The sequence below is a fragment of the Balaenoptera acutorostrata genome, chromosome 3 (genome assembly GCF_949987535.1).
Source record: "Balaenoptera acutorostrata chromosome 3, mBalAcu1.1, whole genome shotgun sequence".
In the NCBI taxonomy this organism is placed as follows: Eukaryota; Metazoa; Chordata; class Mammalia; order Artiodactyla; family Balaenopteridae; genus Balaenoptera; species Balaenoptera acutorostrata.
In genome coordinates, this window is record NC_080066.1 from 30,360,825 (window position 1) to 30,387,886 (window position 27,062).

Genomic DNA, 27,062 nt, shown 5'->3' on the forward strand with positions numbered 1-27,062 from the left:
TCTCTTCAAGAAACCATAAAATTTGTATTTTCATTAATGATGCTTCTTAAAAGGTATCAAACCTTAACTAAAGACCTACGTAAAAACTAGCATGAGGTCCTGCTTATCAGCAGAACAAACTGGATTATGTAAAAAGTACTGAAGCTGAAGCAGGGCTGACCAGCCAAGACCTGAGCTCATGTCTGCAGTTGCTCTCAAACCTGGTGGAAGGACTTTAACTGAAAATGTAAGCTGTGGTTCCTAAGCTGATACTTTATTTTTGGACTGGCATTAACCACGCAAGAAGAAATGAGACCCTGAGTCCAGATCTGGCAGGTAAGTAAAGAGAGAAGTAGTCTCATAGCAAACATCACCTTTTTTACACTTTAAAGTCATCCTCTACACTGGTGACCAAATTATTTAATGTCAGATAAAAAGTATCTGTCAAATTATAGGAGAGAATCATAGCTTTGTGCCAGGGACGATGAATCAAGTTGGGAGTCACCAAATAAATAATGTCAACTGCCTCAATATTAAAACACATGTTTGATATGTTTTATCTGCAAATGATCCATAACTCAAGGTCACCTGCCCTACTATACTCATACAGGCATACCTCGGAGATACTGCAGGTTCAGTTCCAGACCACCGCAATAAAGCTATTATTGCAAGAAGGTGAGTCACACGAATTTTTTTGGTTTCTCAGTGACATAAAAGTTGTGTTTACACTATACTGCAGTCTATTAAGTGTGCAATAACATTATGTCTAAAAAAACGTACAGACATTAATTTAAAAATACTTTATTGCTAAAAATGCTAACCATCATCTGACAACGCAGGGTTGCCACAAACCTTCAATTTGTAAAAAAGCACAATAAGCCAAATCACAATAAAACGAGGTATGCCTGTATTACATTAAATATTTTTATAAGACCTTCCTATCTTTAGTGGGTTAAGAGTTTAACTCATAAGAAATTAACTTGTATTTATTACAAAGGGAGCTAAATACCAAACTCAACTCAGCTGAGCAATGGTAAAATTCTGCCCAAGAAATATATTTCTCAAGTTGTTAGACTAGAGGATGTGAAATATCGTGATCAAATATGGATTGAATGTAGCCATCCATGTACATTAGTTTAGAGCAAGCGGATGATGAAGCAATCTATGGAAACATGTAGTCTTTCTTTAAAAAAAAAAAAATCAAAAGAAACAAGCCTTGATATAACACAACAGTTTCACACTGTGCCCAGGTCTACTGGCCTTTTACCAATATAATTTCAAAAGCTTTAAAAACGATCTCTAGAAGAATTATTCAGATCATGAGTGAATATTAATGACAGAAATCTGGAAATTAAAGATTACCATAGAAAACTTACAAGAGTGTTGCCCAGGTTCAGCAAGATTGTCGTTTTAAAAATTGGTTGGTACATATACCTTTACTTGTTTAATTTTGCTAATATTTAAGCTAACCATTTAAAATTGAGAGAGGCCTCATTTTTAATAATTATGTTTTTCATTCTACTATCTCAAATGGACATATTTAAAATATCACCATGAAGATGCTTGTCTACTGCTGAATTTTATCATAGTTTCTCCAAATACATTATCACTTCAATAGAGATACAAATGGTGGTTAAGATCAGCATCTCAGAATGTCTAAAAATCATTCCATTCCTAGCAGAAAGAATCTCAGTACAATGGAGGCTACTCTTTGACTTACACAGGCTTCCTCTTAAATGGTTATATATAATTATATCCTGAAATAGTCTTAGAGTTAGGCTTTTATTACACGATAGCTGGGTTTAATAAAAATAATATTATTCAAGATATGCATATTTCTCAATTGCATCAAGTTTTAAAAAATAAGCATTGGAAAAAAGGTAGCGAGGCGGAATAAAAACATGACACAACAGACTCTTTGCTCAATGACGGTTGAGTGGCCTAAAGAAATGACACTCTTGCCTACCTTCTCTTTCTCAACATAATCGTGGCCGTGAATACAAGAGGATTCCAGCCTCTTTGCTAATACAAGGTATCTCGAGGGATATAACCTGTGGGACTTATCAAGAGGAATCAACTTTTCCCCCACCTCTGAGCTATAGCTACTATTTTTAGAGGTTATACAAGGAAAAGAAGAAGAGCTTTACTACCATTTTTCAAATGACAGAACTTCCTGAGTAAAGAATCTTTGTAACTTTGAATAAAGGTTTAAAAATGAATAGCCAAAAACTCCTATCCCTTTCCTTCCCAAGGCCATATATACCTACTTGACTTTTTCTTCTCTTGATAATGAGTAGAAAGTGAACAAGATAAATAATAACGTACACCTTTCAATCTAAAGACTCAAGCTTTTAGAGGAATCATATCACATACAAAGTGGAGAAACTATAAAGGAGAGTCCCAGACTGAAACGCCAGCATGCAGGGCTGTCACTAGCCCACAAAGTACCTTTGTGCCAATTAGAAGGTTGACCCTTCCCTAAGACTGATTTTGTTAGAACAGGCCGCTTTACTGCCGTATGCTAGAGATCTGCTGAATAAACATGCAAGTACCTGATGTCTGAGAAGTAGATGGCACTTCCTAAGCTGTGCGGTTCACAACCGGCCCCAATACACAGCAGCCTGCATGCACAGGCCACACAGTCCCTACAAACACACAGAGCTGGCCATTGTAAGATGACTGTGTTGTGCCAAGCGTGACCCATGTCAGTCACGTGTCCTTCTAGAGTATTCTTAGGGCGTGAAAACTGTAGCACACAGACAGCCCCGGGGTCGCCAGGTGGTCCACCGGCCATAGCCATGAGATGCACATATAATTAGTTTCATCATTTTATAGCTGCGCCTTTAATATAGATCCATCATCCTAAGGGAAAATCTCGTAACAAATCTTGTGTTTGAGGTTACGGGTTAAAAGTAAAAAAAACCGTGATGGGAATTTTTGCTTGCTGTTTAGTAAGAAATTTGTGTGCTTCTGCTACACTATATATAGGCACTTCTTGTTTTAAACATACTTATTCACTGGTCAAAAACTTGCTTTGAGTACATAGCTATATGCTTTCTATAGATAATCTCATTTAATCCTCAAAACAATCAAATGAAAGCAATATTAATGTGTCCCTGTTACAGCTGAGGAATGAGGATCAGAGGTTAAGAAATTTCCTCAAGGTCACACAACTAAAAAAATATTTGAGATGGGATTGAAACCCCCATCAATTGTAACATATATGACCTTACCTCTTTCAACTACACTACATTGCCTATGCATTTTTAATAGTTGCATATTTCATAAACTAGGTATAATTTTTATATACTTAGTTGTACTTAAATCATATATGCATACTTGGTATAAAAATGCTTGTGAATAAGAACCAACCAGAATTAATAAAATCTGTATACACTGTTTGATTTACATGTAAGATTTCATCTAGAAAAAAGAAAAAGGATGATGCTATAAAAATATATGCAGTAAGAACATGTAAAAATAAAAGTAGAATACAGAACCTAATGCAGTCATGAACATACAACTCATTAATTGCTTGTTGAATTAAACTGAACAAAAAAACCTCAACTTGAAGGGGAAAAAAAGCACATGGAAAAGGACAAATCTAAAAAGGAGAAATAAAATCGCTTTTATGAAAAAATGTACACATGATCCACAAACCAAAGTCCTGTGGATTAAGTTGCATTTACTATTGGTTAGTTACTATATAAATCTCAGAAATTATTGGGTTGGCCAAAAAGTTCGTTCGGGTTTTTCTGTAACGTGTTATGGAAAAATCTAAACAAACTTTTTGGCCAACCCAGTATCAATATACCCTTCTGTACTAAATCTGTGCATGGCTAAGTGTTTTAGGATTAGAAATTTTATATTATCTAGATTATTTTGAGTGTATAATAAGCTATCAGTTAACCATGGCCCTCCTTTAAATGTCTGCTGTAGATAGATTTATGTCACTTGACATTATTATTATTATTATGGCCTAGCACCCAAAGTTTCTTTATTGGCAAAAAGCTTTACTTTTCTGTAAGGTAAAGAAGAATTAGCTTACAGAAGAATTATGCTGGTATAAACATTTTCACCTAAGTTTTCAAGAACACTTCTAGTGCACAAATCAAGTGATACCAATGAAATTAAACATTTTTTTCTTCCATGTTTTCTGTTTGTGGAAAACGTGAATTTTCTTTCCAGAAACTTTCAAGGCACATAATAAATTGATAATAACAGTGTAAAAAACTAACAGCTTCTCTAAGTATATAACTGATAGCTGCCTCTGTGGACCAGCTCCCCACAGAAAACAGTGTTCTTTGTTTATTGCTCTCAGACCTGACAGGTGGGTGTCTGTGTGTTGGCTCAATTGCCTAGAGCCAGAAAGGGAAAGACAATGTTTTGGGGAAATGTTTCCACAAATAACCAATTTTAAGATTTTGTATCATTTTTATAATTTTAGGTTTTAGAGAATTCATGATAAAACACTCTCAATGTATCTAATTACTAAATCTATTCCTTTCAGAACTAAAAAATTAATGTTTATTATATTTGAAAGCTTTCCTTTACAAAAACAGACTTTTCATGAAGGTATTAGAAAAATCAAAAGCAAATAAGGTAGGAAGACAGAAATATTACACATGAAACCAACCTTTACATTAAAAAAATGTACTTCTATATGTGCCCCTAAGTAAAAAAGTATATATCCCTTTCAAATCTGTCTAGATGGCATCAACATTATCCTCATCGAAACATTTTTTACTAATATTTACTGAAGAAAACGCTTAGGAATACCATTAAATTGTGCGTACATTAAAAGGGCTTTCCTTTGTTTTATTTTTCAGATTCAAGGTAATCTAGACAGAAAAAGCAGGCTCCAAGTTTTCTCGTAAAGAATCAGGAAGGAAAGTATCCATCCTACCAATACAGGTCCTTAATGTTAATAAAAACTGTGGGAGTGAATATTACTAAACTTCTGAAAATAAATTTCTATGGGTTATATTTAAATAACGTTCCAGATTTATAAAATAAAAAAAACTTACAATCTCATCGCCTGGCAACCAATATCCTTCCTGTTCGATACCAGCTTTTGAACCTTTGCAGCCCACTGTTAGCGTTTCCACAATAAGACCATCTTTCACAGCCAAGCTCAGCTGACGAGTGGTCTCTTTTGGATGCATACCGTGGACTCGAGACATGTACCTGAATACAGAGGAAAAACAAATTTAAAATCCCTTAGTACTAAAAAATAAAAACGAATAAAAATAAGAAAATAGAGGTGATTTCTCTTTTATTGTGACATACTTTACAGAGCCCTGCAGAAAGAGAGAAAAGCCAGTCCTCAATACTTAACTCTTTCAATTATCACGAAATTTTAAACCTTAAATCTACTTTGTATATTTAGAGGAATATTTGTTCAAAATAGTTCCAAACTAGCATATACAAATCATTTAACAGATTTTAGTCACACATCCCATTTAGTTCTAGCCTCTGTAGCAACTGTCACTAACCTCCACTCTACAGATTCTAAGTCTAGAATTTTATAATCTTCAAGATGTTAGAATATAAAGTACTTTTACTCAAAACTTAGGGAATGACACTAAAGAAAATACAGGAATTACACGAGTGGTTGTCAACATATAAAGAAAACAAGAATGCATGCTGTGATCAATAAGGCAAAAATGTGATTTTCGATTAAAAATATTTTGAACTAGATCACTGAAGAATACAAGCTCTCCCTGATTTATAGTTACATGGCATATTTTTTAATTAAAAAATTTTATTTCAAACACACCCTATACCACAGAGAATAATACTGCAGATTCTCTTGTACTCAGCAATCATACTGAACACATGGCATATTTGCTTCATATCATTTTGTTTTTTAAGGAAATAAAATGTTACAGCTACAGTTGAATTTGTGCCATTTTCCATTCCCCTCCAATCAAACCCCAACACCCTCTACCAGTAAACTAGGATATCCCAAAACAAAAACATACTATGAGACAAACCAGGCTGGCCTCAGTCTCTCCAGAGAAACATTCTGTGCTGGAAGACAGGGCAGAAGTGCCCAAGGGTCTGCAAGAAAATTAAGTACGACACAAGGATTCTGTATCCAGTTAATCTGTCATTTAAGTATCAAAGCAGTCAAAACAAATCATTTTCAAAATGCAAGGGCTTCCCTGGTGGCGCAGTGGTTAAGAATCCTCCTGCCAATGCAGGAGACATGGGTTCGAGCCCTAGTCCGGGAAGATCCCACATGCCGTGGAGCAACTAAGCTCATGCGCCACAACTTCTGAGCCTGTGCTCTAGAGCCCACGAGCCACAACTACTGAGCCCGTATGCCACAACTACTGAAGCCCACGGGCCCTAGAGCCCGTACTCTGTAACAAGAGAAGCCACCGCAATGAGAAGCCTGCGCACCAAAACGAAGAGTAGCCCCTGCTCAAGCACAACTAGAGAAAGCTCCTGCGCAGCAACAAAGGCCCAATGCAGCCAAAAATAAACATAATTAATTAATTAATTTTAAAAACAAAAACAAAAAAACAAAATGCAAGAACTTGGGACATCCCTGGCAGTCCAGTGGTTAAGACTCCACACTTCCAATTTAGGGGTTGCGGGTTCGATCCCTGGTTGGGGAAATAAGATCCCACATGCTGCTTGGCGTGGCCCAAAAATTAAAAAAAAAAAAAAAGGAAGAACTCATCACTGAAGAAACTTCTAAACTCAGGGGATGAATTTCAAGCAAGACAAGGAGTATACCGTGGCAGAGGGACTGCAGAGCCTTCTGTGTCTACAGTTCGTGGAAGAGAACTGTTTTCTGTTTAGGAGATAAATAACTTTATATAGTGCTGTTTTCTCTGCCAATGCAGTTAACTGGAGGATAAGAAGGAAGTGACGTGGGGAGTCGCAGCCCCACTGTAGTAGGAGAAGGGCAGGAGAAGACAAGGTGGAGTCAGTCCACACAGACTGATTTGTCAACTTTATTGTCAGTCAACGGAGACAAATCATGCAGTAGAGGTATAAATATACTTTGATATATAAAGGTCAACACCAATGGAAATAATCAACTGAAGTTTGGAATATGGGAAGGGAAATGGGCAAAAGTGAAAATGTACTAATTTCCTCACTGTTCACAATAGGGAGCCAACAGAAATTCTCTTAGGAATTAAGCACACCACTGCATTTAAGTTTATAAAGGTACTCTTTGAACAAAAAAACAAAATTTCTAAGTTATCTGAAGAAACTCATAAAACACACATTATGTAGTAAGACAAAAACCAACAAAAGAAAGGATATTAAACATGAGGACCAAAACCAAACAAGTTTGTCTTTCTAATATATACAAATTGCCTAAACTCAACAATTAAAAGAAAAAGACACATTGGATCACAAAACAAAAAATATACTATCTACAGGAGACACACTTAAAGTGACTTAGACTGAAAAAGAATGGGCAAAGGCCTATCATAAAAATGTAATCCAAATGAAACAGGGATCAATACTGCAATGGATAGGATTTGGAAATCAGGGCAAAAATCATTTTTAAGAAAGACAAACAGGGCATAGGTAGTTATAAAACAAAAACTATAAGAAATAAAGGAAATATGGACAGGAATACAGAATTACGAGACTTTAATTCACTTTTCTCAGTCCACAAAAACATCTACTGAACAAAATTAAGTATGGATACAGAAGACCTAATTCATAAGACAGATCTAATTGATTTTATTCTGAAATCCAAAAAAAACTTGTCAATAGGTCCCAGAAAGATTCATTAAAATTGACCATGAAGTCAGCCATAAAAATGACCTTGGGACTTCCCTGGTGGCACAGTGGTTAAGAATCCGCCTGCCAATGCAGGGGACACCGGTTCAATCCCTGGTCCGGGAAGATCCCACATGCCGCAGCGCAACTAAACCCATGTGCCACAACTACTGAGCCCGCAAGCCACAACCACTGAGCCCGCGCACCTAGAGCCCATGCTCCGCAACAAGAGAAGCCACCACAATGAGAAGCCCGTGCACCACAACGAAGAGTAGCCCCCACTCACTGCAACTAGAGAAAGCCTGCACGCAGCAGCAAAGACCCAACGCAGCCAAAAAAAATGACCTTAATAGATTCCGAAAGTGATATAGACATTTCCTAGTTGCAGTGAACTTAAACCAGACATTAATAACGAAACTAGAAAACTCTCATAAACCACTGAATCAAAAGGTTATCTGAAAACTGCAAAAAATCTAAAAACAATAATTAAAAAGCTAAAGCAGTGCTAGTGAAAAAAAAAACACAAAAATTGTAGAACAATTAATCCAAGAGTCCCTCCTCAGTGAAAAATAAAATGAAGCCATCATTAGCTAATCTAATCAAGAATGAAGCCACAAAGCACAAAAACATAAAAACTAAGAAATGCAGAGACAAAGCCATATATAAAAGGGAAATTAACACAGTCATAAGCAACTACTTTGTTCATTTCTGTGCGAAGATATAATCACTACGATATTCTAGGAAAATATAAATGACCAAAAGTTGACCACAGAAAAAAAGAGAATACTTAAAAAGGCCAATGTTCCCAAAGAAATAAACAGGGGAAGTTGGCAAATAACTTGTCCAGAAAAACACCAGGTAGGGACATATTCACAAGGTAATTCTATCAAACTTTTAGTGACCAGGTAACTCCAATGCAATTTAGACTCTTCCAGGACATAATAAAGAAGGAAAGCAAGGAATCTAACATAATAATGGTAACAAAACCCCACAAAAATTGCATAGAAAAAGAAAACTAGTGTCCCATAGGAATACTGGTATAAAAATCCTAAATAAAATATTTGAATATACAGTCTAATATTAAATATTAACATAAATTAATGTTAATATATTAATACATTCAAATATCAAAAGAATGTACCATAACTGGGTATTTAATTCCAGGAATTCTAGGAAGATTTATTATTAAGAAATCTAGAAATATAATTCACCCCATTAATAGATCGAAAGTGAAAAATCACAAAATTTCTAAACATGTTGAAAATTATTTAGTAAAATTCAACGTCTAGCCCCTAACAAAATAGGAATGAATAAGCACTTCCTTAACCTGATCAGGAATATCCAAAAATGTCTTTGACACTCTGCCAAAGGGAATAATCAACATAGCTGAAAATAGAGAAAGAAATGAGGTATAAAAGTTGGTAAGGAGTTAAAATGATCATTATTTGCAGAATACATAACTATAAAACCCAAGAAAATCAGCTAGTGTGCTATTTTAAATCAAAGAATTTAATCAGTTATTTGGGTACAAACTAATACACTAAAATTAATAGCATTCATATACACATACATAACAAAAAACTTTAGGAGATTTAAAATAAGACAAGACCCCAATTATTTACTACAGCAATAAGAAAAATAAAATACTTAATAATAGAAGAAAGGACAAGATCTATATGAAGAAATTTTTGAAAAGCTACTGATATAAAAAAAAGAGCAAATGGAAAGACATGCTCGATATTTAGATGAAAGACAACAAAATCCAAATTGCCTCTAAGATAATTTAACTGAACACCACCACAAACTAGGCAAGTTGATTCTGAAGTTCTGTAGAGGATTAAACAAGAACTTCTCAGCAATTCTGCTTCTAGATATTCATCCTATAGACATAGTCAGACACGTGTGAAATAATACCCAAGGGAGGAAATTCATTTTAGCATTTTTGACAGCAAGAAGAGATTAGAAACATCTAAACATACATCTTAGGGGCCTGGCTAATTTATAATATAACATGCCAAGGATTATTATATAATCATTAAAAGAAATGAAGCAGTGTTACAGACATTAAGATGACATAAGTTCTAAGATATATTATGTTTAAAAAATCATGGGGCTTCCCTGGTGGCGCAGTGGTTGAGAATCTGCCTGCTAATGCAGGGAACACGGGTTCGAGCCCTGGTCTGGGAGGATCCCACATGCTGTGGAGTGGCTGGGCCCGTGAGCCACAATTACTGAGCCTGCGCGTCTGGAGCCTGTGCTCCGCAACGGGAGAGGCCGCGCGCGAGAGAGGCCCGCGCACAGCGATGAAGAGTGGCCCCCACTTGCCACAACTAGTGAAAGCTCTCGCACAGAAACGAAGACCCAACATAGCCATAAATTAAAAATAAATAAATAAAAAAATCATGGTATAAGGGATAATATCCAAAATATATAAAGAATTCATACAATTCAATAGCAAAAAACCAGGCAGAGGACCTGAATAGACACTCCAAAGAAGACATACAGATGGCCAACAGGTATATGAAAAGATGCTCAACATCACTAATCATCAGGGAAATGCAAATCAAAAATCACAATGAGATATCACTTCACACCTGTTAGAATGGCCATCACCAAAAAGACAGGAGATAACAAGTGTTGGTGAGGATGTGGAGAAAAGGGAACCTTTGTACAGTGTTAGTGGGAATGTAAATTGCTTTAGCCACTATGGAAAAGAAATGGAGGTTCCTCAAAAAATTTAAAATAGAACTACCATATCATCCAGCAATTCTATTTCTGGGTATTTATCTGAAGAAAATGAAAACACATCTGCACCCCCATGTTCCCTGAAGCATTATTTACAATAGCCAAGATATTTACATGAGACAAGACATGGAAACAACCTAAGTGTCCATGGACAGACAAATGAATAAAGAAAATGTGAGATATAGATATATAATGGAATATTACTCAGCCATAAAAAAGGAAATAAATCTTGCCTTTTGTGACAACATAGATGGATCTTGAAGGCATCATGCTAAGTGAAATAAGTCAGACAGGGAAAGACAAATACCATATGATCTCACTTATATGTGAAACAAACCAAAAAAAAAAAAAAAAAAAAAAAAAAAAGCTCATTTGATACAGAGAACAGACTGGTGGTTGCCAGAGGTGGGGAGTGGGGAGTGGGGAGGGGAGTGGGCAAAACGGGTGACCGTGGTCAAAAGGTACAAACTTCCAGTTATTAGATAAGTAACTCATGGAGATATAGTGTACATCATGGTGACTATAATTAATAACACTGTACTGCATGTTTGAAAGTTGCTAAGAGAATAGATCTTAAAATTCCTCATCACAAGAAAAAAGTTTTTTGTAACTGTGTGGTGATGGGTGTTAAACTAGACTTATGGTGATCATTTTGCAATACATACAAATATTGAATCATTATCCTGTATACCTAAAACTAATACAATGTTATTTGTCACTTATACTTCAATTTTAAAAAAAGTCAGTGAAAAGAAATCATGTATAAAATGGTACAATTTTTCAAAAACATTATATAATTATCTCTGTATAAGAGTTCTAGAGGTATATTCTAGGAACTGTAAAAGACATTACTTCCAAGAACAATGGTTCAGTAGGCAGGGGCAGGAGGAAGACTTTTTTTTTTTTTTAAACAGTACTCCCTTTTGATTTTTGTTCATGTACCTATCGGCTAAAGACTATTTTTACGAAAAAGTAGCCACCATCTACAATCCATCCAAATGTACGAAAGCTCCTTTCTCCCACACAAGTTTGCCAATCTTGGGCAGGTCCCCTCCTTCCTTTCTAAACTCATCTTAGCTCTTCTGTCCTTTATTCCTCCATAATAAATTTAAAGTCAATTGGCAAGATCCATGAAAAACACTGCTGTGATTTAGATTAGAGAATAAATACCATTACAATATTAAGTAATGTTAAGTTTCACTGATGAACTTTGCATAATTGTTAATTTATTTATAACTTTTTCTATGTCCTTAATAAGGTCTTATAATTTTTCCCCATAAAACTCTTGCACATCTTTTGGGTTTTTCCTAGGTACTGCATGTTTTTTGTTTCTTTTGAAAAGAGGGTTTTATTTAATATTTTCTGGTTGCTGGTTGCTGGTACAGCAAGGTTGGGAAACCCTGCTAAACCCTTATTAGTTTTAGGTTTGTCTAAGTACGTCTACTGAACTTGTCTTTTCTTATTGTGCTAATTAGGACTTCCAGTACAATGTACCCTTAGGTAGTATTAATATGGGTATCCTTGTTTCAGATCTTGCAAGGGATTCATATAACAGTTCATCATTAAACACAACACTTGCTGAAGGTTACTATTAGATATATTTTATCAATATAAAGTGATAAATATAAATATGATGCTTGCTAAAGGATATTGGTAGCTTTTATTAAGAAAATTCCTTTCCAGTCCCAGTTTGCTGTTTTAACAAGAAACGCATTATACTTTATTATTCCTTGATACATTTTAGTCCACTGAATTTCACCACACAAATGGGTCTTCTTAGCCACTGTGCACTCAAACAGCAGTAGAGCATGGATGAAGGCACAAGAAAAGAGAACTTTCCTTTCTCTTAGTGACAGCATGTTGGGCTTGACTTCCTTAGTTCAGAGCAATGCCTAAACTTGAGGAATTCCTTACTTTTTCTCACTTGTTTTTCTCAAAAAGTAGAACAGAACCAGAATGCTGCAGATGTTACACAAATGAGGAGTAATGTCATCTTACTGAGTATTATAGGCTAAGCATACTGGATAAGCCTTAAGACTATCCAAGGTAATTATAAATATATTCTGAAGGATTGAGTGACTTAAACAATACCTTAAATATAACAAAGGGTCCCAACCCATTTTTCCTTTTCTTAGATCATCAAGTACTCAGGAAGGTTTAGTTCCTGTGAAAATACTTATGCTAATAATTCAGGTTAAGGTCACTCCAGGTCTCTCATTTTCTTACCTGCTACATATCCATCACAAGGACTGATCTTCAAATAAAGAGACAAAAATAGCAGTTTGGGTTTGAGATGCATTTACAATGGCCATCTAGTCTCCTATTTTAATTTCACTTAGTATAAATCATGAAATAGTATGTAAATGTCTACAATTTAAATATTATAGTCAATTTCTCTGAAGTTTTTCAACAGCTTTTTAATTGTTTCCCATCCTATCCGTTTGCTTTCCAATAATTTCCCTCCCAATGTCTCTCCTAGGATGCTACTTTCCAACAGGTGCTGAGCACTGAAGTGTGCCCAAGCAAAAGGCTGCAGAACTCAGGGTTATTTCATCTCCCCTGAGATAATTCTGCATGTTCCAAGACAAAAAAGTATAGTTGATGGAAACAGCCATTGCTAATTTAACATTTTTACAAAAGTAAATAGTCTTATGAATCATAATTTCCTAAAATTAATTATCTATCTTTAACCATTCTAATAATGATTCAATCTCAGAAACTTGTGTCATGCAGTTTGAAATGAGTATATTGAGAGATGGGCACACTAATGAAAACAATATAACTATGATCATATCCTGCAGAAGGAACCACCAAAAAACACACTGGTATGTTTTCTGTTAATTAAAAAATATGAGGAATGCCTTGTATTGTCCTCCTGCCCCTTACCTCACGGGTCCCCAACCCCCAGGCCGAGGCCTGTTAGGGACCGGGCCACACAGAAGATGAGCGGCGGGCAAGTGAGTGAAGAAGCTTCATCTGCTGCTCCCCATCGCTCCCCATCACTCCCATTACTGCCTGAACCACCTCCCCGCAACCCCCGGTCCGTGGAAGAATTGTCTTTCACAAAACTGGTCCCTGGTGCCAAAAAGTTTGGGGACCGCTGCCTTACTTACACCTTCACACTATCATGAAGGCTAGAGGCCTCCATTTTGATGGAAATATAGCAAATTTATTTTAAGTGTACTCTGGATGATCTGGATAAAATCAGTACTGCCCCATAATTTCAGTACCTAACGGCTCCCAACTGGCCTCAGTGAACTGGCTCAGGGGCTGAAAAAAGACTCAACTGAAAACATCACAATCATAAGTTTTGAGACAAAATTTTAAGTGAAGATTGATCTAATTTCATGATGTTAACAGAGATTCTGAATATAAAAGCTATGGACATAACAGAGGAAAAGATCCAAAATATCTGACTAGATAAGAAATGTGAAATTTCTCCATGACATAAACATCACAAATCTATTTTTTTTTCTAGCCTCTGGAGCAACTACCACTAACTTCCATTCTGCAAATGAAAAGCAAACAATAAAATGGAATATTTTATTACAAATATGACAAAGAGCCTGTATTCTTAAAATATAAAACTATAACAGCAAGAAAACTATTTCACCTGTCAAGTGAGCAAGATACTTAAAATTATTCTCAGTGCTGGTAAAGGTGCATTAAGACAGCCACTCTCAACACAGCTTTGCTAAAAACACCGTCTGGAAAGTACTTTCTCACAGCATCTTATAGATGGCCCTATCATTGGACTCAGTAATTCTACTTCTATGGAAACAATCTGAATGAGATATGGGATTTATGGAGAAAAATGTTCCTCACATCTGAAATTTTATAGGGAAAAAAAAGGATCTAAGTGTCCATAATAGTAAAATAAATTATGGATATAAAGTAAGTTATATATTCACCCAATAGAGCAAAATGCACCTAATAAAATTAGTGTTTTAAGAAACACAACAGTGTGAGAAAATGTTCATGGTATAATATTAAAGATATAAATGGACAAGATTTTAAAATATATACATGTATATACATACAGGAGAGAGAGTTATACTACTGTCATGGTTGATTAGGTCATTCAGATCAATGCTCATTTCTCATTTCTTCACCCTTCCCATCCCCTTCTGATACATACTACCTTACTCTATTTACGTTACTTAATTCTTTTTCTAATTGTCCCCAAAATATTTTTGGAACAAATGAAGTTCTATAAAATATACTGTTTATATTTATTTGATACACATATGAATATACTATACATACACAAACTAAAAACCATCCACCATCCATCCTTCTTTATGGCCCCAGTTACAGGTATTCTACTCTTAGGTATTTATCCAAACATACATCATCTACACCAGTACATAAAAACACATTGTAACTTTTATCATAATCCCAAATGCCCCTTAGCAGGTGACTGGATTTTAAAAACTGTAGCATAGGTACTTTCCTGGCAGTCCAGACTCCACGCTTCCACTGCAGGGGCGTGGGTTCAAACCCTGATCAGGGAACTAAGGTCCCACATGCCATGCGGTGTGACCAAAAAGTAAAACAAACAAACAAAAAAAACTGTAGTATATCCATATAATGGAATACTACTTAGCAATAAAAAAGGAATAAACTATCAATATATGTAGCAAATGAATCTCAAAACATGCTGACCAGGAGAAGCTAATCACGAAAAAATATATACCATACGATTCCATTTATATAAAATTCTAGAACAAGCAAAGGTAATCAGTCACTGTGACAGAAAAGCCAATCACTGCCTGGGGCTGGGGAACAGGTGAACTGACTATAAAGGACTACAAGGGAACTTTCGGGGGTGATGACAACTTTCTATATCTTGATTAAGACGGTGGTTACACAGGGGCATTAATTTGCAGATGAAGAAAGGAAACTGACTTCCTTGAGAAAACACAGCTAGTTAATAGGAGAGCTGACAACAGAAACAGTCTAGTTCTAGTAGAGATTTCAAGCTTTCTGTAGCAAGGACAACTGGCTACAGGAAAAGAGCTGACATTCACTCAACATTCACAAGTAAGGTTAAGGCTGCTGAGTGAATGTCATGTGCCAGTCACTATCTTTTGGTGCTTGGCGTATACCAATACACAAAACAGAAAAAGATCCTTACCTATAAAGCTTACTTATTGGTGGGAAGAGGTTGCAGGGGCCGAGGGCAAACAAAAAATGGCACAACTAAATATTTAAGAGTAAACTATACGGTGTGCTAAGGGCCCCTAAAACATCTCCAAGAGTTACTGACTCTAAAGTTTGAATTCTAAAGAAGCAGGCAGACTCACTATAGAGAGAAAATTAAAACTGGATCCTTTTCTACCACCGCATAAAAAGAGAACTACAGATAAAGACCTAATTCTTGTGGTCTAATTAAGAAGAAGGATTCCTTAATAAAATTTCAAAAGCACAAAACATTAGGCAAAAAATATTGAATTTGATCATATCAAAATCTAAAATTTCTGTTCAACAAAGAACACTTTGGGAAAGGTTAATAAACAGATTAACAGAATAAGAAAAGATATTTACAAAAAAAGCATAAAGTGTATAGGAGAATTAACGGCAAGAGCTTCTACAAATCAACAGAAAAAGACAACCCCAATGGGAAAATGGGCAAAGTATAAAAACAGACATCCACAGAAAAGAAAGGCCAAAACCTTATAAGAACACCAAGAACTGGTGCTCTCATTAATAAAGACAGAAATGTAAATTAAAATATCTGAGTGACAAAATTTATGCAACTGGACGTCAAGTATATGCAGACGCTTGCAGAAACTCTGTCCTTGTGCACTACTGAACATGTAGATGGGCATCCTTTCTTGAGAGCTTGGTCAAATTAAGTGGATGCATTTCCTATAGTCAAAGTGTTCCTGGATACCCACATCAACAAATTACGCATGCAGGTCAAAATTAAACTGTTACATGTAACTGTGAAGAGTTGGAGCAATGCATGGTTATTTCCAAGGTGGAGGGAAAATGGAGACAACCTGAGCGTCCATCATAAGGAAATAATTCAAAGCATGAGGAGACTAGTGAAAAAACTGAAAACACCCAAGTTATCCAACCAATGGCAGCATGATGATAATATGTACCCAAAGGGTTGTAATAAAAGCTGAACAAGGTAATGAATGTAAAGCGATCAGACCAGTGCCCAGCACTAACCCACTCTACACCAATGGTTCCTGTACCAACCACTGTTTATCCTCTAAGCTTTCACCTTCATTACTTATATTACTGAATATTAAAACACTTAAGAGTTGTTATAAGAATTTAATAAATGACATATGGAGGCAATACAAAAGTAAAGGGGAAGAAGCATGGCCTCTTAAGTCACCAGGTCTCAGTTCAAATACCAGCTTTACAACTTACTAGCTATATGACCCTGAACAAGTGATTTAACCGCTATGCATCCCAGTGGGCATATCCTTAAGTAAAATTAATAGTGTCAATCCATGCGGTTGATCTGAAGGTAAGATAATGTAATGTAACCTCACAATAAATGTTTATCTTACTACTCATCCCTCCTCCCTCCCAAAACATAGCACGGAACAGTCTCACCAGATGGAATACTGTGCAACCATTACTAATAGTAATTTATGGTAACCATATAACAACAAGGAAAAAGGCTAAATAATGTTGAGAAAATAATAAGCATGTGAAAAATGACAAGAAATACATCAAAATGGGTCCCTTACTGGAATTGGAGTAGAGAAATTACAGGTGATTATTTCTCTGCTTTTTATTTTTCTGCAAGTATCCTACAATATGGTTATGCTACTTTTAGAAGTTTAAAAAAAATTTAACAGTAATGCTCTGCCACTAGGTGCTTTATAGACACAAGGATGGATCAAACTATGTAAATCAACAAACGTTAACACAGCACATTAACAGAATGAAAGATAAAAAAATCCTATGATGACCTCAATAGATGCAGATAAGGCATTTGACAACACTCAACAGCTCTTCATGATAAAAAACACTCAACAAATGGGGTACAGAAGGAAACTACTACAGCATAATAAAAGCCATATATGAAAAACCCCCAGCAACCATCATACTCAATGGTGAAAGACTGAAAGCTTTTCCTCTAAGATCAGGAACAAGACAAGGATGCCTGCTTTCACCACTTCCAGTCAACGTAGTACTGGAAGTTCTAGTCAGAGCAATTTGGCAAGAAAAATAAATAAAAGGAATCTAAATTGGAAAAGAAAAAGTAAAATGATCACAGTATTTGCCATTATCTGAAAAGGAAATTATGACAATAATTCCATTTACAACAGTGTCAAAAAGAATAAAATACTTAGGGGCTTCCCTGGTGGCGCAGTGGTTGAGAATCTGCCTGCTAATGCAGGGGACACGGGTTCGAGCCCTGGTCTGGGAAGATCCCACATGCCACGGAGCAGCTGGGCCCGTGAGCCACAATTGCTGAGCCTGCGCGTCTGGAGCCTGTGCCCCGCAACGGGAGGGGCCGCGATGGAGAAAGGCCCGCGCACCGCGATGAAGAGCGGTCCCCGCACCGCGATGAAGAGTGGCCCCCGCTTGCCGCAACTGGAGAAAGCCCTCGCATGAACTGAAGACCCAATACAGACAAAAATAAATAAATTAATTAATTAAAAAGAAAATCCTTAAAAAAAAAAAAAAAAAAACTCTTAAAAAAAAAAAAAAAAAAAAGAATAAAATACTTAGGAATTAAATTAACCAATGAGGTGAAAGACTTATACAATGAAAACTACAGAACACTGCTGAAATAAATTAAAGACATAAATACAGCTGACCCTTGAACATCATAGGGGTTGGGTGCGCCTACACCCATACAGTCAAAAATCCATGTATATCCTTACAGTCAGCCCTCCGTATCTATGGTTCCACATCCATGGATTCAACCAACTACAGATCATGTAGTACTGTAGTACATATTTATTTTTTTAAATGTCTGTGTATAAGTGGACCCACACAGTTGTTGTTCAAGGGTCAACTGTAAATGGAAACACATCCCATGTTTCTGGATTGGAAGAACTAATATTATTAAAATGTCAATATTACCCAAAGCAATCTATAGATTCAATGCAATCCCTATCAAAATCCCAATGATTTTTTTTCAGATATACAAAAACCAATCAGAAAATTCATATGGAATCTCAATGGACCCCAAATAGCCCAAACAATCTTGAAAGAAGAAGAAAAAATTGAAGGACTCATACTTCCTGATTTCAAAATCTACTTCAAAGCTACAGTAATCCAAACAGTGTGGTACTGGCATAAAGACAGACATACAGACAATGGAATAAGATAGCCCAGAAATAAAATCCTTGCATATACCGCCAAAGGATTTTTGACAAGGGTGCCAAGACTACTCAGTGGGGAACAGTCTTTTCAACAAATGGTGCTGTAAAAACTGGACATCAAAATGCAAAAGAATGATGTCAGACTTTCACCTAACAGCATATACAAAAATAAACTCAAAATGGATAAAAGACCTAAATGTAAGATCAAAAACAATAAAACTCTTGTAAGAAAACTTAGGACAAAAGCTTCACAACACTGGATTTGGTGATGATCTCTTGGATATGACATCGAAGGCACAGGCAACAAAAGAAAATATAGTCAAACTGGACTTCATGAAAATTTTAAAATTTTGTACATCAAGAGACACTACCCAAAGAGTTAAAAGGCAACCCACAAATAGGAAAAAATATTCAAAAATCATATATCTGATGAAAAATTATTATCCAGAACATACAGAGAACTCCTAAAACTCAACAACATATAAACCTGATTCAAAAACGGGCAAAGGACCTGAACAGACATTTCTCCAAAGAAGATGTTTAAAGGGCCAATAAGCACATGAAAAAATGCTCAACATCACTCATCATTAGGGCAATGTAAATCAAAACACAACAAGACTACTTAATGCACTGTGGTAAACGAAATGGGAAGGAAATCCAAAAAAGAGGGATATATGTATATGTATAGCCGATTCATTTTGCTGCACAGTAAAAACTAACACAACACTGTAAAGCAACTATACTCCAATTAAAAAAAAAAAAAAAACACAATGAGATACCATTCACACCCATCAGGATGGCTACTATCAAAATAACAGAAAATTATAAGTGTTGACTAGGTCACAGAAAATTTGGAACTCTTGTGCACTGTTGGTGGGAATGTAAAATGGTACAGCTGCTGTGGAAAACAGTATGGTGGCTCCTCACAAAATTAAAAATAGAATCATCATATGATCCAGCAATTCTACCTCTGGGTATATACCCAAAAGAATTGAAAGCAGAGTCTCAAAGAGGTATATGTATACCTATGTTCATAGCAGCATTGTTCACAATAGCTAAAACATGGAAGCAACCCAAGTGTTCAATGATGGGTGAATGGATAAGCATAAGGTGGTCTATATATACAATGGAATATTATTCATCCTTAAAAAAGAAGAAAATTCTGCAATATGCTACAACATGGATGAACATGAGGACATTATATTAAATGAAATAAGCCAGTCACAAGAAGACTAATACTGTGTGATTCCACTTATATGAGGTACTTCGAGTAGTCATAGTCATAGGGACAGAAAGTAGAATAGTGGCTGCCAGGGTCTGGGGGGAAGGAGGAGTTATTGTTAAATAGGTAATGAGTTTCAGTTTTGCAAGATGAAAAGAGCTATGGAGATGGGTGGTGGTGACAGCAGCACAACAATGTGAGTGTATTTCATACCACTGAACTGTATACTTAAAAATGGTTAAGATGGTAAATTTTATGTTCTGTATACTTTACCACAATAAAAAAAAATTAAAAATAATAATAATGATCTGCCACTATGTGCTTTATAGATGGATAGGTATACAACAAATATTTTAAAATTGCATTGAACAAAAAAGTAGTAAACTTCAAACCTAAACAGCATCATCAATGAATTTATTTTTAAAATTAGATTTTACTGTGAAGAACTAGGTTCTCCCTAATTCTAACATTTAACCTGTAACAAATAATTTACTCATACAGCCTCATATTCTTTACCCATATAGTGGGGCTAATATGAATGTCAGAGTTGCTGTTAGGGTGAAATGAGATAATATGGAAACACCAAGTAGATGACAATGTTTTTAAAACTTCAAAGTTTGCAAGGATACAAATATAAATTCATTAAATATCAAAAGGAAACATTTAATGGTTAGGAGCTTGGACTAAGACATTAGATCTATATTCAAATTTCAGTTCTACCGCCAAAAACCTGTGTGGCTGTAGGCATTTTATTTCACCTGCCTAAGCTTCATCATCTTCATCAACAAAATGAGGGTAATGACAATAGACCTCACGGAGTTCCAGTGTGAAAATTAAATGAGAAATCATAGAGGGCATTGTGCTTGTCACAAAATAATGACTCGATGTTCTCAATTATTATAATCTTCTTTGAAACTACTTCTTCAGTTAATGCAACCGAATATTTATTATAATTAAGAAACCTTTTCTCAGCGTCTTGTCCAAGCTACTATGCTTCATACTAAGATCCAAAGGTAGGAAAGATGCATGCCCTACCCTCAAGATGCTCACAAACAGCAAAGGAAGCAGAAATATTTTTTAAAGATCATAAAAGGCTATAACAAATAATAAAAATTCAGCTTTATACATATATTACTATGTGAGCAAAGAGTAAGAGTAACGGGATTGGTTATAGTGAGGAATAAATCAATATCTCAAAGGAAATCATGTTTGAGTTGGATCTTAAAAGAAAGGGGATGCTCTGTCCATTAATGTAGGAAAAATACAAAATAAAGAATCAAAATAATAGGGTTCTGAGGCAATTGAGAACAGTCTCATCAGATGGACTCTGAGTTGGGGGAGGCAGGTCATGGAAGGAAGGAAAGTTAGGGTCCGACTGTGAAAGGCTCAGCACTAACACCTTGTTCAAGTATTTGCACTTTACGTACAATGGGGAAATCAAGAACATAATCAGACCTAAAATCTAGAAAATTGATAAAATGTGAGGCTTAGGTCAACTTAAAGGTGTCAGAAATGACTTCCTAGGAGATATGTCTTGAAAAAGGAGTCTGTCTGGAGGACAAGTCCAGGAGGACCGGCATCCCAGCCAAGTGTGGAACACAGCAGAGCTGAGGCCCCCGAGAGTCCAGTGCGTCTGGAGTACAGGCCATTCTGAGCAGGAAACAGCAAGAGGTGATGCAAATGAGGAAGGCCGAGGTATTGACACCCTGCACAAGGGATTGGGAAAGCATGGGCAACAGAAGAAGGCTTTCAGTTGTGGAACATTTGATAAGATGGTGTTTTTGAAAAACATCTCTGACACCAATGACGGGAAGAGGAAACAGACTAGCAAGACCAGGAGACCAGAGGCCCAATTAGGAACCTGCTGCCACTGCAAAGGCAGGAAATTACACAAGGCTAAAACCCAGGCCAGGTGGGGAAGAGCAGACATTTAAGAGGACCATTCAATCTATCCAGTCTAGGATACTCCAAACACATTTACCATTCCCCTCTAGCCACAGGATTAAAAAAATCTCAATGCTGGCATTAGAGGCCCTCCTAGTCTGGGCCTCTCTGCCTTTTCATTCCCTTTCCCCCAAAACTCTACAGTCCCTCTGTTTTGACTCCCCTCTCTGCCTCACCAAATCCCATCCAACTTCCAAGTCCTGACCAATTCCATACCCTCCATAAGGCCTCCCTGACTCTCCCTCAGTGACTGCCCCCTCAAATAAGGTCTATCATGTTATTAATTAAACATTCCACTCACATGGGGCTGAGCTGTCTTCTGTCTGTGATACCTCTCCTATTATTTGGTACTACTGTTTTATTCTTTAATGGTTATTGACACTTTTCTGTGCCTTGTCTGTATGTTTCCATCACAGAACTGCAGAGAAATGTGAAACATGAAAACAGCTAGACAACAATCCAAGCCAAGGCGAGTGCCACTAGAAAAAACTCACTGTAGAACTGTGGATTATGGTTCTTCAGAATCAGTTACTTCTTCTGTAAGGCTGTTATTATGTAAAATAATAATAACAATGGTAACAGTGGTAAACTGTACCTGCCAATCTGCTACCATAAGAAGATATGTAAGAAAGAATAAATCAATGTAGACTGAAATGAGAATGTAGTTATGAGAATGAAGAATTCTTGGAAGTACATATACAGCATAACATTAACTGCTAATTTTTTAAAACTAACTTTATTTTCAAAGAAGTAACTTAGGCAATGGCCATTTTCCTATTCTATAATAAATCTTATGAGGGAATAGAAATTGACAAAGACAAAATTATAACTTAACAAATAGTTCCTAGAAATCATGGGTTTCATAAAACTGAACTGTAATAAATAAATAAACAAATAAATAAATAATGTGTACCTAGTTGCAACTTCAAAGGCAACCTACACATGAAGAAGACTTACAGTTTGGGCTTATGTCTGTCTGTAGTGACAGGAAGAACTCCAGGAGAACTCAAATTTCAATGCCAAACATGTCACAAGAGGTCAGAGGTCACATTTTCTAACTGGGGTTTGACCCTAAAGTAAGCAATACATGTAATTAATTGATGCCCTAATCTGAAACATTAACTTGAATGGGACTAAGTCAACCAATCCAATGTTAGTCTAATCATGCTAGTCACAAACATGGTTACCTCTAGAAACACAAAATCAAAGTTATTCAAGACAGGAAAGAAAGTTTCAACTGCTTTTTCCAACAGTCAACAAAAAAAATTAATTTGACCTCTCCCAATGACACCAATAATGTTAGCCAATAATGCTGGCAGAGACTAATATAAAATCCATACTTATTTCAAAAATATGTCTTTAAATTATAACTATTACTTAGAATACCTATGAAACTCTAATGCTATAATTATCCAAATTAGATATGAATAATTTGTTTGGATTAAAGAGGAAAAAATGACATGTAACTTATTTTTATTGGATATTAAAATATAGGTGACATTTTTAAAAATAACCTGACAATGAGTATTTTTATTGGATATTAAAATATAGGTGACATTTTAAAAAATAACCTGACAATGAGTATTTTTATTGGATATTAAAATATAGGTGACATTTTAAAAAATAACCTGACAATGAGTTATGAATCATATTGGGAATCTTAGGGATTCAAAGTTTAAATTTCATTTCTGTTACTGATTTGTCATATGAATCTTCACCTCTTTGCTCCTTGATTTAAAAACTGTAAAACACAGGCTAACATCATGATTTTAAACATAAAAATATTTTATAAATATTTGTTTTATATAAGTGCTAAGCAATCAACTATTTCAAAGCTTTAATTTCATTACACCTATCCAAATTTCAAAATATTGATGAATTCATATGTGCTACTTATAATTTAGCATTTATAGACCTTTAAAAGAGAAGCTACTCTTGCCTATGCTTATGTTCATCTAAACTGACTAATGTATATTCTTTTTTATGATAAAATGAATCATTTGTTTCCATCTTATGATGATTAAAACATCACAAAACATCTTTCAGTTTCTAAAAATATAAAATGTTTTTTATATTTTATAAAATTGTGGAGAGGCCAAAATTTATTTGTGCTTATTTAGTTTCCGAGTGCGGACATGTATGGAATTTTATATCATCATTAAATCAAATTTATAAACATGAGCTTTTAAATCAGAGGCATAGGTTACCCATTAATTTTAAACAATCAAACTTCATCCCATACATGTATTTTGATTTCAGATTGACTCTTTTTATAAAAATACATCCCCAAATAACAGAACTTGTCAAAGAAGTTTCTCTTAGTGATGTTTTTTAAATACTTGAAATATTAAATAAATCTCAACAGTGATTCTCTAATTTATAGCACCTTTTCTACTCCTTTTTGAACAGAAAACTAGCAGATTAAAAAAAAATAAAAGTAAAAGAAAGTGGTAAAAAAGACTCAGGACTCTTTCCAAGGGAGGTGTACTGACAACTAATAGGAGGCTACTGCTATGAACCCTGAAAGTTAGACATCATCATATTAGGTGGAAGAAACATTTGCAACACAGAAAAATTATCCTATTTTGTTAGAGAAATTGTTATTAGTCCCTAATTGTTCGATTAACTTGGAGGACCTGAAGCTTCTACTCATGACATTTCTTTTTAAATTTCAACACAAATTTAGTATTTTAATGATCCTTTGAAGATGATACTGCTGTAGATTCTGATGTGTCTAGTGTTATATACAAAAATGAAAAATGTTCCTTGAATTTGCCTCTGCTAGAAGGAATTTTTACCACTTTTAGCTCTGCTTTAGGACTTCAGAATATACGCAGTACCTTTAACAAATTTTTTTTTTCTTGAGAAAAACAGCAAGACTGCTGTGAGCTGGGAAGATGGTAGAAGTAACATGGTTTTTAATGTCTCCCAAACCCTCTACATAAAGTTACTAGAAGAGTTAGCAAAAGCAAACAAACAACCCAACCCCTGGACAACATAAACAACAAAATTAGTGATGAGAATCCCCATGAATCCCGAAGTCTTAGTAGGTGAGGACAAATCTCCAAACCTGCAATTGCAATTGGTATTGACACCTGTGCAGGAGAAAGCAAGGGACACAACAGACCACCTAATGGAAGTGAGTATAGGAGGATAAAACAACCAACAGGCAGTCATTGAAAAGCAAAGTGGGTCAATTCAAGAACAGCAGTTGAAACTGGGTAGGGTTTTACACGCTTCCATTTGCAGGTAATTGATGGTAATTTGTGAATTCATGGTAAAGCCTTAAGGGGCTAGAACATAGTGAGACCTATTAACACTCAAAATTAATAATCCAAAGCTCCCTTTCAGTACAGAGCTCCACAGTGCAGAGGAATTGCTAGTAATAAAAGTACCAAACACTACTGAAGTCTGGTCATAAAGATCTCCAATGTAAGGACAATGGGTACAAAAGAAATAGCGATTCTGGAAGAAGGTACAGAAGAAGCAGGAAATCATGGTAAATATGAGGCCATATTGTTAGCTCTTCATAAAAATGACATAAGAAGATGCTTTTAGAGCCATATCTAGAAAAACTATTCTCAACCACCTTTCCCTGACACAAGTTCTGGAAGCTTGATTTCACATGAAAGGACTGTGGTTGAAGAAGCAGGACATCCTTAAAATGAAAGCACGCCTGAGAGATGTGCCTATAACACAGATGAAAACTGTAACTACTATTTTAAAACACGTGAAAAGACATTAACGAAGATGATGTAAGATATAGGAAAGACATAAATCAGAATTAGAAAAACTCAGAAATGACTTAAACATGCGAAGTAAATGAAAAAATTCACTTCAGAAGTAAAAAGTCCAAAGTAGAAGGCACACAAGAGTGAGTACATAGCAGAAAAAGTCATAAGTAGACGTTGTAAAGAAAGAAAATATTAAAAACCAAAAATATATAGTAGCTTTATTCATAACTGCCCAAACTGAACATTACAAATATAGAAGACAGGAAAAGAAACCAACACAGTATAAGAGAAGGCCCCAATAAATGACAACTAAACAAGGTAATAAAAGTCCATGGATGACACATATACAATTGACCCTTGAACAACACGGGGGTTAGAGTCCGCCTCACCCCCAACACAGTCAAAATCTCCGTCTCCCTTTACAGTCAGCCCTCTGTATCTGCGGTTCCACATCTGGATTCAGCCAACCATGAATCATGTAGTACTGTGGTGTGTATTTATTGAAAGAAATACGCATATAAGTGGACCTGCACGGTTCAATCCATGTTGCTCAAGGGTCAAACTGTTATCATTTTTAAAGTAAAATTTTCAATATTTCAAAAAAACATATTAAAGGGACACTGTATACCCAACAAAACAACCTAGAATGACCAACATTGAGACACAGTCAAGTTCCTAGACTTCAAAGAAAAAAAAATCTTTGTGAATCTAGGCAAAAGGACAAAGTCACAACAGAAAGAAAACCAACTTGTCATCAGATTTTTTGATGGCAATGCTTTAAGCCAGAATAGATAACATATATAAGAACCTCAAAGAAAGAAAATAAAAGCTAAGGATTTTATATCCAAACACATTCACTTTCAAGTGAAAAGGCTGCAGACCAACTGTTATTATAACATGCAAGAACTCAAATATTTGTCCCCAGGAAGTCCTGATTATGAATCTACTAGATGGAGCTGCCACTATGTAAAACTATGAAGCTTCCTCAGAAAATTAAAAATAGAACTACCATATGATCCAGCAATTCCACTCCAGAGTACTTATCCAAAGAAAATGAAATCACTATCTTAAAAAGATATCTGCACCCTCATGTTCATAGCAGCACTATTTACAACAGCCAAGACATGGAAACAACCAAAGTGTCCATCCACAGACAAATGGATAGAGAAAATATGGTATACATGCACCGTGGAATATTATTCAGCCATAAAAAAGAAGGAAATCCCATCATTTTGTGATATCTTAAAAAGATATCTGCACCCTCATGTTCACAGCAGCACTATTTACAACAGCCAAGACATGGAAACAACCAAAGTGTCCATCCACAGACAAATGAATAGAGAAAATATGGTATACATGCACAGTGGAATATTATTCAGCCAT

General features: G+C 35.6%; 1 protein-coding gene across 18 annotated transcripts in view; it reads right to left on the reverse strand.

The window, feature by feature from the left end:
• Positions 1–27,062, reverse strand: part of ZMYND11 (zinc finger MYND-type containing 11) — a 130,321-nt gene that overhangs the window by 42,577 nt on the left and 60,682 nt on the right. For 16 of the 18 annotated variants that reach the window (XM_028162914.2, XM_007167476.3, XM_057543098.1 and 13 more), the window contains one exon: positions 5,007–5,166. In XM_028162914.2, the coding sequence (XP_028018715.1) occupies positions 5,007–5,166 (160 nt within the window). Of the gene's footprint in view, positions 1–5,006; positions 5,167–22,902; positions 23,017–27,062 lie in introns of those variants that run through there. The other 2 variants (XM_007167480.2, XM_028162918.2) reach the window with 2 other exon arrangements.